General features: G+C 51.1%; 2 protein-coding genes across 2 annotated transcripts in view; both read left to right on the forward strand.

Moving 5' to 3' along the window:
• The window catches only part of FAM32A (family with sequence similarity 32, member A), a 6399-nt gene extending 1341 nt beyond the window's left edge, over window positions 1-5058 (forward strand). The window contains exons 3-4 of the mRNA XM_010845592.1: window positions 3621-3674; window positions 3925-5058. Of these exons, the coding sequence (XP_010843894.1) occupies window positions 3621-3674; window positions 3925-3993 (123 nt within the window). The 3' untranslated portion in view covers window positions 3994-5058. The remainder of the gene's footprint in view (window positions 1-3620; window positions 3675-3924) is intronic.
• A 4306-nt stretch (window positions 5059-9364) lies between these two features.
• AP1M1 (adaptor-related protein complex 1, mu 1 subunit) overlaps window positions 9365-12870 on the forward strand; it is a 29802-nt gene continuing 26296 nt past the window's right edge. Inside the window, exon 1 of the mRNA XM_010845593.1 lies at window positions 9365-9615. Coding sequence (XP_010843895.1) covers window positions 9574-9615 — 42 coding nt within the window. The 5' untranslated portion in view covers window positions 9365-9573. The remainder of the gene's footprint in view (window positions 9616-12870) is intronic.

A 12870-nucleotide genomic window follows, 5' to 3' on the forward strand; every position in this document is an offset into this window, starting at 1 on the left:
AATATCAGCAAAAGTTAACTCATTACTTCCAGGCCTAATTGAGTCATAGGAGAAAAAAGAGAGAGAGACAACTCACTGGCTTTGACAAGATTGCGTCCCATTCTGTCTCCACTGCTCTTGATGATGTAACTCTGGGCGAGCTGGCTCACCTCCCACACCTTAATTTCTTCATCTCTGTAATGGACTCAAGTCCCAGCCTCAAACCAGTAGGTTTGTGGTGAGGATTTAACAAGTGAATGCTAAGCTGCTTCCTTAAGATTCTAGTCAGAGGCAGGGCTGGGATTTTACTGCTGGAGTTGGGATGGCATGGGAGAGAGAGATTCATACAACTGTCAAAATGACCAATAATGGCCCCTCAGAGTAGGGCAGTCATAGTGGAAGTAATGGAAGGTATCAGGTTTGGGATAGGTTTTGAAGGAAGAATAGCCAGATAAGCTGATGGGTTGGGTGTGGGTTGGGAAAGAGGAATCAAGGATGATCAAGATTTTTGGTGGGAGAAGCTGGGTTAATGGAGGTACTGGTTTACTGAAATTGGAAGGACTATAAGTAAAGCAGGTTTCTATAAAGCGGGGGAGCAAGATCTTAGTTTTAGGGACTTCTTGGGCTTCCCAGGTGGCACTAGTGGTAAAGAATTCACTTGCCAATGCAGGAGACATGGTACCAATACAGGAGACATAGATGCAGTCCCTGGGTCAGGAAGATCCCCTGGAGTAGGAAGCAGCACCCCACTCCAGTATTCTTTATATATATATAATTTTATTTGTTTTTGGCTGTAATGGGTCTTCATTGCTGTGAGGGCTTTTTGTCTAGTTGTGGCCAGCAGTGGCTACTCTTCCTTATATTGTGAGGCCTTCTCATTGAAGTGGCTTCTCTTATTGCCCGACTCCAGTATTCTTGCCTGGAAAATTTCATGAGCAGAGGAGCCTGATAGGCTACAGTCCGTGGGGCAACTGAGCAACAGAGCTTGTGCATGCGCGCGCGTGCACACACACACACACACACTCCAATGGTTATGAATCTGTCTTCCAGTGCAAGGGACATGGGTTCCATCCATGGTCTAGGAACTAAGATCCACTTATCTTGAAGCAGCTAAGCCTGTGTGCAGCAAGGCAGCATGCATGGCAGTGAAGACCCTGAATGCTGCAACAAAGACCCAGTGCAGCCAAAAAAAGAAAAGATCTTGGTTTTAGAGGTTAAATTTGAGTGCCTGTTAAAAATTCAAGCAGAGAATTCTCATGGACATTCTTTGATACCTGAACCTGCAGTTTGGAGGAAAGGTCTGGGTAGTTGTTCTGGGACTGCATGAGATCCTTCGAGGAGGCATAATGACAGAAGAGGTCTAGGATCAAACCTCTGATGATCAGAGGGTGGGAGAGAGGAAATTGCAAGGGAGCACAAGCCAGAAGGATACCAGGACAGAGCATGTTCTTAGGAGCTGAGTGGAGAAAGTGTTCCAAGAGGAATAAGCAGGACTTCCCTGGTGGTCCAGTGGTTAAGGATCCACAGAACTAAGATCCCACAGGCTGCAGGACAGCTACACCCAAGTGCCACAACTAGAGAGAAAGACCGAACACCGCCATTAAGAGCCCACCCTCACACAGCCATAAATAAATCTGATTTACCCTGAATTCCTTAAAAAAATTTTTTTTAATTAGAAGTGATCACCTGCACTCCGAGCCGTTGGTTGGCGTTTGTGGTGGGGAGGGAAGGAAGACTGATTTGAGTGGATCCACGTTGGGGTGGGGAAAGGCAGAGGTGCAGACAAGGATTTGAAATAAGTCTCAGGAGATTTGCTGTCAAAGGGAATGGAGAAACTCCTCCAGCTGGAGGGTAGAAGATCAAGGTGAAATTTTTGTTGTTGGAAATGAAGTACTCCTGAGGGTTTTGTTTGACGGAGGAGAGGGGCGTGGGGGAGCAGGTGCAGGCAAAGCGAGGACAGTTGGGAAATGCAGATTCCCTCATGGAAGAGTGTTGGATTGAGCACAGTGGGTGTTACAGGCTGGACAGCTCCTAGAAGGCTCCAGCCTGGTGGAAAGGGTCAAGGCTTGGCATCTCCAGCTCCATCACCCACTCTTCACTCTGGTCCTGGTTTTTTCTTATCTGTGAAGTGGGGTATGTGACAGCACCCGTGATAGCCTGTGAATTTGGTGCATGGAGTGGGAGGAGGGAGGGCAGAGCCCCGCCAAGTGCCTGGCATTGGTGACAGCTGGTCAGGTCAGCACGGCCTCTTGTGAGGAGACACGAACCCCACTGGACTCACAGCAGGAAGAGGCAGGGATGGACAAAGCAGAGACTTGAGAGAGAGAGGAAGTGTCAGCTAGGTGGGAGCCAGCTGGATACAGAGGGAGATGAGGAGGCAGCAAAGGAGACAGCCCCGGTGGCAGTCTACAGTATACCTCAAGCTTCCCTGGGTTGACTGGCTTTAATTGGGTGCTTCTTCTGCTGGCCTCCCTGGGAACCTGGTATACCAAGATGGCAGCTGGAGCCCAGCTGGGCTGGAACATCTGAGATAGCTTCACCATGGCATGTCTGGTACCTCAGTGCTCCTTCCAGGACATCTCTCCCCACACGTCATCTCATTCTCCAGGTCCGTCCTTTCCAGCAAGGTCATCAGACTTTGCGCATGATGACTAGCTTCTAAGAACACAAAGCAAAAGCTGCTAAGTCTTCTTATGTTTTCAGCACTGGCACTGAATTCTGTTAAGTAAACTGTGTCACAGGACCAGCCCAGAGTCAGCATGGTAGGGGACTGCACCGGGGCAGCAGTACCAGGCAGCTGGGTTCATTTGCAGGGGAGGTGGAGGAGCACCACAGTGAGTTGGCCGCAGTCACCCAGCTAGTGAGTGAGAGCCGGGTGTGGCCCCACGTCAGTCTGACTCTGCATCGCGTGCTTTTAACTCATACCAGGTACCGCTGGTGTTAAGCAAGGAATGGGGGAGGGCATGGTGGTACAGGATGGATGTTCCAGCATTATGCTTGTCAAGGTCATCTGGATCATGTAGCCCCCTTGATACTGTGTACCATCACTCAGGAGGCTCAGTGGTAAAGAATCTGCCTCCAGTACAGAAGATACAGGAGACACGGGTTCGATTCCTGGGTTGGGAAGATCCCCTGGACAAGGAAATGGCAACCCACTCTAGTATTCTTGCCTGGAAAAATGCCATAGACAGAGGAGCCTGGTGGGCTATAGTCCATGGGGTCGCAGAGAGTCGGATGCGATTGAGCACGCACACACTGTCACTCAAGCTCCTACTATGTGTCAGGTCCTTTGCCTTCCTCATTTATTATCCTTCCTCAGACCCCTTCTGAGACTTTTCTTTTTCTGCAAACTGGGAAAGCAGTCAGTTGCCCAAGGATGCAGGAAGCGCATATATAGCTCCCAGCAGGGTCTCCTTAAGTCAATGGTAGTATGTCTCCCACCACTCGGACCAAACGGCAGCTGATGAGAGTTCCTAGTGGGGCATGTTATGGCCACGCATCCCTGTTAGACCCTCCTGAGTGGAGTCAAGGGAGGGGCGGGGTGTATATCCTGAGACCTGCAGCCATACTGAGTGTGAGAGCCAGGCTGGCCCGGGCTGCACCAGGCATGTGACTCACCTCCACTTCTCTCCTCTCTTCAGCAAATGGAAAGGATCCTGAAGAAAGCATCCAAAACCCACAAGCAGAGAGTAGAGGTACGTCACGTGCTGGTGGGGGAGACTGGGCCACATAGGGGCCAGGCTGGGCCAAGAGGCTGGGAGCCTGGCAGAGGAGCATTGGCGTGCTGGCAGATCTACCCAACCTCCCCAGGGTCATTTAAGGGCAGGGCATCCAGGAGGCCTAGCAGGGTGGATTTGAGAGGGGGTGGGGGTTCACTGAGAAGAGAGAGCATGGAGAAAGGGGACTGGGCACTGGTGACATGGCATTTCCCCTTGGCTTTCCCAGGACTTCAACAGACACCTGGACACGCTCACAGAGCACTATGACATTCCCAAAGTCAGCTGGACCAAGTAGCAGGCCCACCATGGGTACCGAGTGGCATCGAGGAGGAGCAGAAGGCAACGTCACGGCTATGTTTGGGGCCTTTGGTATTTTCTAGAAACATTCTGTGCACACATCCTTGCATCTTCTGCTGAGACAGTGCTTTGCAAAGCTGTGTGTCCTCATTTGGAACTTGATTAAAGTAAGACTGTCCTTTTCCTCAGTTTTGATTTCTCAGTAGCACATAGAAGAGAGACCTCTTAGTTTGAAAAGTTTATCCAGAGATGAAGGTTATTTCTGGGTAAGTGCTGTGGAAAAGTGTTCTTAACCCCAAATTGCTTCTGACTCTTCAACAGCCAGCCAGCTGGCTTTGTGTGGCTAAAACTGACTCCAGAGAACAAAGAGCTGATGTCGTCGCGGCCCTGAGCATGTACATCCCTGTAGAGCCCTGCACGGGCTGCCCTTCTAAGTTCCTTCTAGCTTGGGGCTTGTGCTCTCCTAGGGCCTGGAGAAGCCACTTGGAGCTCCGTAGCCTTCAGACTGCTTCCTCAGCCACCTGGCAGTGAAGCAGGACAGCCTGGGAAACAGAACCACCACCTAAGGCACCAATGGAACATACACCTCGTCCCTTTCTGATCCTGTGGCCAGCGTGTAGCCGCTTCTCCCAGCATCCCCATTCCAGACATGGGTCTAGTGGGTGTCACCATGGCAGACATTGCCGGTCAACACAACTTTCTTTGTAAGGGAACCCAGCCAGACACAGCCTGCCATCTTACCCTCAACCCTGGGCTCCAAGCAGCCCCCTGTATTTATTCAGAGTTGGTACATTACGCATTTGGCATTCACCAAGGCAGAGCCCCAGCACAGACAGACGTGCACACGATTGAAAGGAAGGACTCAGGTCCCCATACTGGAGAGCCAGGATCTTTGAGGGTCTCTGTGTACCCACCAGATGAAAATCAAGTTGTATTTGCTATTGGGAGAAAGTGTGTTGACAGAGATGCTGAAAGAATAAGAAAGGGGAAAAAAAACAAATATTGGGTTTGGGGACTGCCACATGTGGAATGCAGAATAAAACAAAAAAGTTATTAAGTATAAGTCTGAGTAGCTTAATTACAGACTGTTTGACTGCCACTAGAAATGTTGTCTCTTGTATTGTCACTCACAGAGAATGTCCATACTGCAAAATCACTATCCCTCAATTTGGAAAAATTAGATGACACGTTTTCACCTGTGGTTTGCAACCCACCTAAGGGAGGTGACGTACTGTCTCATTAGCAGTGGCTGCTTGGGGCAGATTCCCCCATTGACTGGAAGGCGCTATCAGGCCTTTACCACCCATGAGTCAGCAGTTGGGGTCTTCAGGCATGATGTGGTGCTTTGAAAAGCATGCATTGGCAGTGGGGAAGACGGCTATTCCAGTTCTTCCTGCCCATCAGACCACTCCAAAACAGACCGAAAACAATGGGCTTTCTCATGATTCTGTGGGTTGACCAAGCTCAGCTGGGAGGTTCTGCTTCATGAGGTATAGTTTATTTCACGTAAGTTACAGTGACTTGCATGGTGCCAGAGGTCTTCCAGAATCTCTTCTTGTAACCTATTCCATGGGGCCAACACAAGTCACTGCCAAACCCTCTCTGGGCACGGACAACCAGGAGATGTGGTTTATTGAGGGCCGACAATCTACCACAGTGGTTCTCAAAATCTATGGTAGGCTCCCCAAGGGAGCATTAAGAACCACTGATGCTGGGACTTCCCTGCTGGTTCAGTGGTTAAGAATCTGCCCTCCGGTGCAGCAGACGTGGGTTCCTTCCCTGATTGGGGGAACTAAGATCCCACATGCTTTGGGACAGCTAAGCCCAAGTGCCACAACTAGAGAAGTGTACACACCCAACAGAGCCTATACACTGCAAGAAAGACCCAGGGCAGCAAGAATCAAAAAACACACCGGTGCTTCCTGGGTGGGCTTCCATCATGGAGGTTTTTCAGAGCTCCCCTGGTGACCCCACTGTGCAGCAAAGTTTGAGAGATTCCGGTCTAGCACAATCAGTATGGTCTACAGAGGTCCGTTCATTGACTGCAGCTTCCCTGGTGGCTCAAACAGTAAAGAATCTGCCTGCAATGCAGGAGACCCAGTTTCAATCCCTGGGTCAGGAAGATCCCCGGGAGAAGGTAATAGCAACCAACTTCAGGATTCTTGCCTCGAAAATTGCATGGACAGAGGAGCCTGGCAAGCTACAGTCCATGGGGTCGCAAAGATTCAGACGCAACTGAGCAACTATTGTCCCATACATTCACTGCCAAGGATGAAATTCAGGTGTGATTCAAATTCCTCCAAATATGGAGAAAAGCAGGTTACAGGTAATTTATGTATAGCGTTTGGGGCTTCACTGGTGGCTCAGACAGTAAAGAACACCTGCAAGCAGATAAACTCATTCACTCTCAGGTGTGACCAATAATAGCTTAAAAATCAAAAAAAAAAAAAAGAACACCTGCAATGTGGGAGACCTGCGTTTAGTCCCTCGGTTGGGAAGATCTGGAGAAGGGATGGCAACCCACTCCAGTATTCTTGCCTGGAGAGTCCCACGAACAGAAGATTGCAAGGAGTCAGACATGACTGAGCAACTATGCACAGCACACATACTGTGAGAGTACTTTTGGCACTTGGAAGTCTGTTTCCTCAAAAGATTTTGTCCTCCTAGCCCTGCTGACACTGTATTCCAACCATCTCATCTGCCTCCCCCGTCTCCTCCTGCCTTCATCTAAAATGCCCAGCTGCCATTGTTCAGTCGCCAGTCCTGTCCGACTCTGTGATCCCATGGACTGCAGCACACTAGGCTTCCCTATCCTTCACTATTCCCTGGAGTTGCTCAGACTCCTATCCATGAAGTCGATAAAGCCATCCAACCATCTCATCTGCCTCTCCCGTCTCCTCCTGCCTTCAACCTTTCCCAGCATCAGGGAAATGGCTGGTGATGGGAATTTTCCAGTGAATTGGCTCTTCACATCAGGTGGCCAAAGTATCGGAGCTTCAGCATCAGTCCTTCTAATGAAAATTCAGGGTTGATTTCCTTTAGGATTGACTGGTTTGATCTCCTTGCTGTCCAAGGGACTTTCAAGAGCCTTCCAGCACCGCAGTTCAAAAGCATCAAGTCTTCCAGCACCGCAGTTTGAAAGCATCAATTCTTCGGCGCTCAGCCTTCTTTATAGTTCAACTTTCACATCCATACTACTGGAAAAACCATAGCTTTGACTGTATGGACCTTTGTTGGCCCAGAGCAAGCCTGAAAAGGAAATGCTTCATAATGGAAGGTGTTACCTCTCCTGGGTGGTTTTTCTTTTTGTCTTATGCTTTTGTCATTTCCTCAGTTTTTCTTCAGTAAGATATTTGTAATTAAAAAAGAGACATGTTTTTCTAAAACACTGCAATAAATTAGGGAAGAATGAGGCCAGGTAATATAGGATTTCTTAAGACAGTTGGTGTCAAAAAGGCTCTTTGTCTTTATTGGGCAAGGATTCTTCCAGCCCAGGATTCACTTGATAATCTTTAAAGATTTGTCATCAGAATCTTGGCTGTCTGCATACCAGTGCCAAACAGAAATACTGAGACAGTTATGGAGGAGAAAGACAGACTGGCTTTATTACTTTGCCAGGCAAAGGGGGAACACAGTCTGCTAGCATCTCAAGAACTGTGTCTCCCCCCCCCTACCCACCCCCAGTGAGCAGGGAATATAGTCAGGCTGAGTATGTGATAAGGATCAAGGTAGTAACAGTTGTGTATTTTTTCTTCTGCAGGGTCCTAGGTGGTTCATCTTCTAATTTTGATGAGTCCCTGTCTCAGGTGGTTTTGTTGCTGCTGCTTTGATTAGCAACTCTTCTGCCCTTTGGAATTCAGAGAAGGTCATGGAGGCCAAGAGTTCTGCCTACAAGGAATGGGGGACAAAAGGACCTCCATGGCCCGGAGTCCCACAGGGCCCTGCTCAGCATCAATTCTACTTTTCTTCTCTGGATTTTCTTGTAATTACATCTCTACCCCAAGTATAGTATATATAATCACAGAGTTGCAAAAACTCTCTTTCAAAACCCCAAATGGAGGTAATGGGGAAGATAAAAAGATAAGTGAGAGGCAGGCAGCCTGGGTAAATGGTTCTGACACTGTTGGACTGGGCCCAGGGCACCGTGATGGTTCATTGGGATGAAATGCAGGCATTTCTCCAGTGTTCATAAAGCAAAAGAGATAAAATTGAGTTAGACTAATCAGGAATCACAATCTGCATTACCCACGGTAACCGCTAACTTATCATGTTTTTTGCCTAGGTTCAGTGGGGTTTGGTGTTCAAGAGATCATTTCAGGCAGTAAACTGGCACACTTGTTCTTGACAAGTGTTAACACTGACAGGTGACAGGCACTGTTGATAAGACTCGACTTAGGGCCGTTAAGAGAGTTTGTCTGACCTCTTTCCAAGTAACCACCCGCTTTGTTGCTGTTGTTCAGTCCCTAAGTTATGTCCAACTCTTTGCAACCCCATGAACTGCAGCAAACCAGGCTTCCTTGTCCTTCACTGTCTGCCAGTGTTTGCTCAAACTCATGTCCATTGAGTTGGTGATGCCATCCAACCATCTTACTGCTCCCTATAAACCTACACAGCATTTTAAAAACCAGCGACATTTCTTTGCCAACAAAGGTCCGAATAGTCAAAGCTATGGTTTTTCCAGTAGTCATGTATGGATGTGAGAGGTGGACCGTAAAGGCCGAAGAATTGATGCCTTTGAACTGTGGTGTTGGAGAAGACTCTTCAGAGTCCCTTGACCTGCAAGGAGATCCAACCAGTCCATCCTAAAGGAAATCAGTCCTGAATATTCACTGGAAGGACTGATGCTGAAGCTGAAGGTCCAGTACTTCGGCCACCTGATGCAAAGAGCTGACTCATTGGAAAAGACCCTGATGCTGGGACAGATTGAGGGCAGGAGGAGAAGGGGACAACAGAGGATGAGATGGTTGGATGGCATCACCGACTCAATGGACCTGAGTTTGAGCAGGCTCTGGGAGTTGGTAATGGACAGGGAAGCCTGGCGTGCTGCAGTCCATGGGGTCGCAGAGAGTTGGACACGACTGAGTGACTGAACTGATAAAGTGTGTCACAATTGGTGACTGTATATTTGTTTCCTAGACTTCCCCACCAGACTGTGAGTTCCGTATGGCTCTAGGTGGGTTCCACCACCAGGATCTCTCACCTAACTTGGCCTGCAAAGTGGGAGTTTCCAGCTGCTATGGCTTCGCCCAGCCTGGCACCTTACAGTGCCCTGCTCCAGTTGGCCCCGCCCGCCGCCTCCAGGCCTCTCCCCGCCCCGCCCCTCTGGGCTTACTTCCGGGATGCTTGAGGGAGGAGCGGGAAATAGGGCACATCGGACAAACTGCGCCTGTGCACAGTGCACCCTGCGCCGGCGCATTCTTGACTGTTCCCCCTCGGCAGGACATAACGGTTCGCGCGCGGCTCCCCCGACCGGAAGTGGAGACGAACTGTCGCGGGGTGCGCCCGGCCCGGCTCACCGCCTGGCAGTCCCCGCTGTTGCCGCCGCCCTCGGCCACTGCCGAGGCTTTCCACAGCCGCCATGTCCGCCAGTGCCGTCTACGTGCTGGACCTGAAGGGCAAGGTACCAAGGGCTCCCAACCCTCCGCGTTGCCAGGCAACCGGCGGGGCCTCGCCCCGTGGGGACCCACCCTGTTGCTAGGTAGCCGTCCAATGGGAGCCACCTTGGTCTTAGGCAAGGAAGCCGTTTGTCCTCACCGGAGGACTCCACCCTTTTGCTGGGTATCCAGGAACGGGTCTTAGGACCGCGAGACCTGCCTTGTTGCCAGGTAACGCGGGGGGCTGCCGCAGTTGCCAGATAACCGACTGCACGACCCTCATCCCCACCTCTGTGGGTTGGCGGTTTTAGGCCTCTGTGGAGGCCCGGGGCAACCCGAGGCGGTGGAGAGCGCGGGCCGCAGCCGGCTGGGAAACCAATCCTGGAGCCAAGGGGCTGCGCGACCCTTGACCAGAGGTGGTGAAGCGTGTCGGGGACAGTGTACCTTCGGGCCAGTACCGCCCTCTGGGATCTCGGCCCGTTTTCTTTATGCAGCGATTTTTGTGTATTAGTCCCTGAAGCAATTTCTTAACGTTCACTGTGACACTGAGTTACAAGGGCTAGGGGAGGTGGTTGGCGGGAGTGCTATTTTCATGGAGGGAGAGACCGAGGCACAGACACAGTGCTCACGGCCACATCGGTCACAGAAAAGTGGCGGGTCTAGGAGCTGAATCCAGAGTCATTTGTTCATTTAGCTGATAGTTGAGGAGCACTTACTAAATGCCAAGCAGGGTGCTAAGCCTTGGGCTGCCTTTGATGAGCGAAACCAGGGTCAGTCCCTGAACCTTGGCCTTCTGGAGCCCACGATCTGGTGAGTGAGAGAGACACTCATCTTAAAAAGCACAAATAAAGGTAAATTGCTGTGGTGGAGCAGTGAGGATCTAATAGAGTCAGCCTCCCCTGGGGATAAGGAAGCACTGCCCAGGGGGAGTGACAACCCCGCTGAAATATGAAGGAGCAGCAGAACCCTAGGACCCACTCCCAGGGGGCTTTTCTGGGGGGGTTTCTAGGAAAGCTTTTTATAGGAGGGATCTTGAAGCCTTTCAGAAGTGGCCTGCTGCCTTCCCTCAAGTCTGTCCTGGCTAGAGGGCAAGTGATACCTGGTCTCTTGCATTGAGGAGTAACAAGAATAGGACAGTTTGTTGTTGTTGAGTCACTAAGTCCTATCCGACTCTTTTTGCGACCCCATGGACTGTAGCCCACCAGGCTCCTCTGTCCATGGGATTCTCCAGGCAAGAATACTGGAGTGGGTTGCCATGCCCTCCTGCAGGGGGTCTTCCCAACGCAGGGATCGAACCCATGTCTTCTGCATTGGCAGGCACGAACAGGCAGATTCTTTAGCACTGAGCCACCAGGGCTTCCTATAATAGGACAGGGCCAGCAACATTTAACCAGCCCCACATCAGTGAGTGAAGGAAACATGGGTGCCAGTCCCAGGTGGAGTGGGCAGGAGTGTGCCCAGAAGCAGTAGGGAATGAAGAGCTGAAATGCCTGCCCTCGCTGCCTCACTCCCCACCCCCAGTACTTTCCCAAACCTCCCTTAAGTGGGTTGCCTTCCTTGGATGCCACCCAAAGTCAACAACTAGTGAGGCCCTGTGTTCGGCTCCCTTCTGAGGACGGGAGGTTGAGAAAGTTGAGTCCTTGGAGGCAAGGAAAGACACAGGACACCCCAGGGGTGGGAGGGTGCAGTATTCCCTGAGTTTTTGTAGCATGTTTGTTTGTTTTTTAATATTTATTTATTTTTAATTGGAGGATAGTTGCTTTACAGTGTTGTTTTGGTTTCTGCATATATCAACATGAATCAGCCATCGGTTTACACATGTTCCCTCTTGAACTTCCCTCCCACCTCCAACTCCCCCACCCCATGTAGCGTGTGTTCTTGTTTCCTCCCTGGCCACCATGTCACCAGAGGTCCCATAGGCCACCTCCTCAGATCACTCATTCTTCCAGCGAACATTTCATGAGCACCTTGCATGCAGCAGGTTGGGGGCTGAGCTCAAAACCTGCCCCTGCTGCTCAGTTGCATGACCTCGGGCCAGCGTGTGAACTCGCTGAGCAGACACACGAGACAAGCGCAGCACCACCCATGGTCCACAGTCGCCATGGCCCTTGAGGTCTTGTAGGCGAGGTGCGTGGAAACTGACAGATCCAAGCAGCTGCATGGGTCCAGATGATCAGTTAGCCACCACAGCAAGGTCGAGGCCCTCAGGTAACCCCGTTGCCCAACCTCAGCGTGGGCTGGCCGGATAAGTGGTTACAAAAGGCTTCCTGGAGGAGGGAGATGCCAGCGCTGGGCAGGCGACCAGGTGGCAGTCAGGTGGACGCACAGGTGTCACACTAGGCCCACGGGGTCAGGGGCAGCCCGCTGAGGCTGGGTAGTCGTGGGTAATGCTGGAGCCTGGAGGATGGGACCCAGAGGGCCGTGGGTGAAGGGGCTCCAGAGGGGAGAGTGGGAGGAGACCACTTTGATCCCAAGAAGGAACAGCTGCCATGAGGAGACTGTAGCCTGGGAGAAGCCTGATTATATGTGTCTTTCAGAAGAGGCTGCCATGGGTGGGTTTGCCTCCCATCCCCCCTGACCACCCCGCATTTGTTATTCCACTCCCCTTGGGCCTCGTGTTTTGAAAGTCTGCCTTCTGCAGAAACTGCGTTCAATAAAAAAGGAAGGTAATGGGACATCAAGGAGATTCTCATCCACACGTGTACCTGCCAGCCAGCACCTCTGATCTCCAAGGAAACCAGCGGAGCCACATTGAGCTGATGGAAAGCCCTCTAGGACGCTTCGCTGCCCTTATCTTTCTCACCTCTCTGCAGCTTCTGGCACCACTGCTCTGCTCCTCAGCAGGCTTCCATTGGCCTCGTGGTTGCTGTGTCTCTGTTTCCCCCGTTTCTCTCACTGCTGCCCCTTCTCTCCAGCCCGCCCCTCGGATGTTGGCTCCTCTTGCTTGGGCCTGGCATGCCTCACATACCGTTGCTCTACTTGGGGTAGGCTTTGACTCATTCATTCATTCCTGTTTTCTGGCCATGCCTCGCCACCTGCAGGATCTTAGTTTCATGAGCAGGGATTGAACCTGTATCCCCTGCAGTGGAAGCACAGTGTCTTAACCACTGGACTGCCAGGGAAGTCCCAAGGGGCAGGCTTTGATTTCTGTCCCTGTGCCAATGACCCCTGAATTTGTACCAAAGTCCGGAGCACTCATCTGGAGATCCGCGGGCTGTCAGGACACCCTGGATGTCTCACAGCCGTCACAAACTCGGCATTTCCTCAGATGAGGTCTGCAC

The sequence above is a fragment of the Bison bison genome, unplaced genomic scaffold, assembly GCF_000754665.1.
Source record: "Bison bison bison isolate TAMUID 2011002044 unplaced genomic scaffold, Bison_UMD1.0 scf7180017864221, whole genome shotgun sequence".
In the NCBI taxonomy this organism is placed as follows: Eukaryota; Metazoa; Chordata; class Mammalia; order Artiodactyla; family Bovidae; genus Bison; species Bison bison.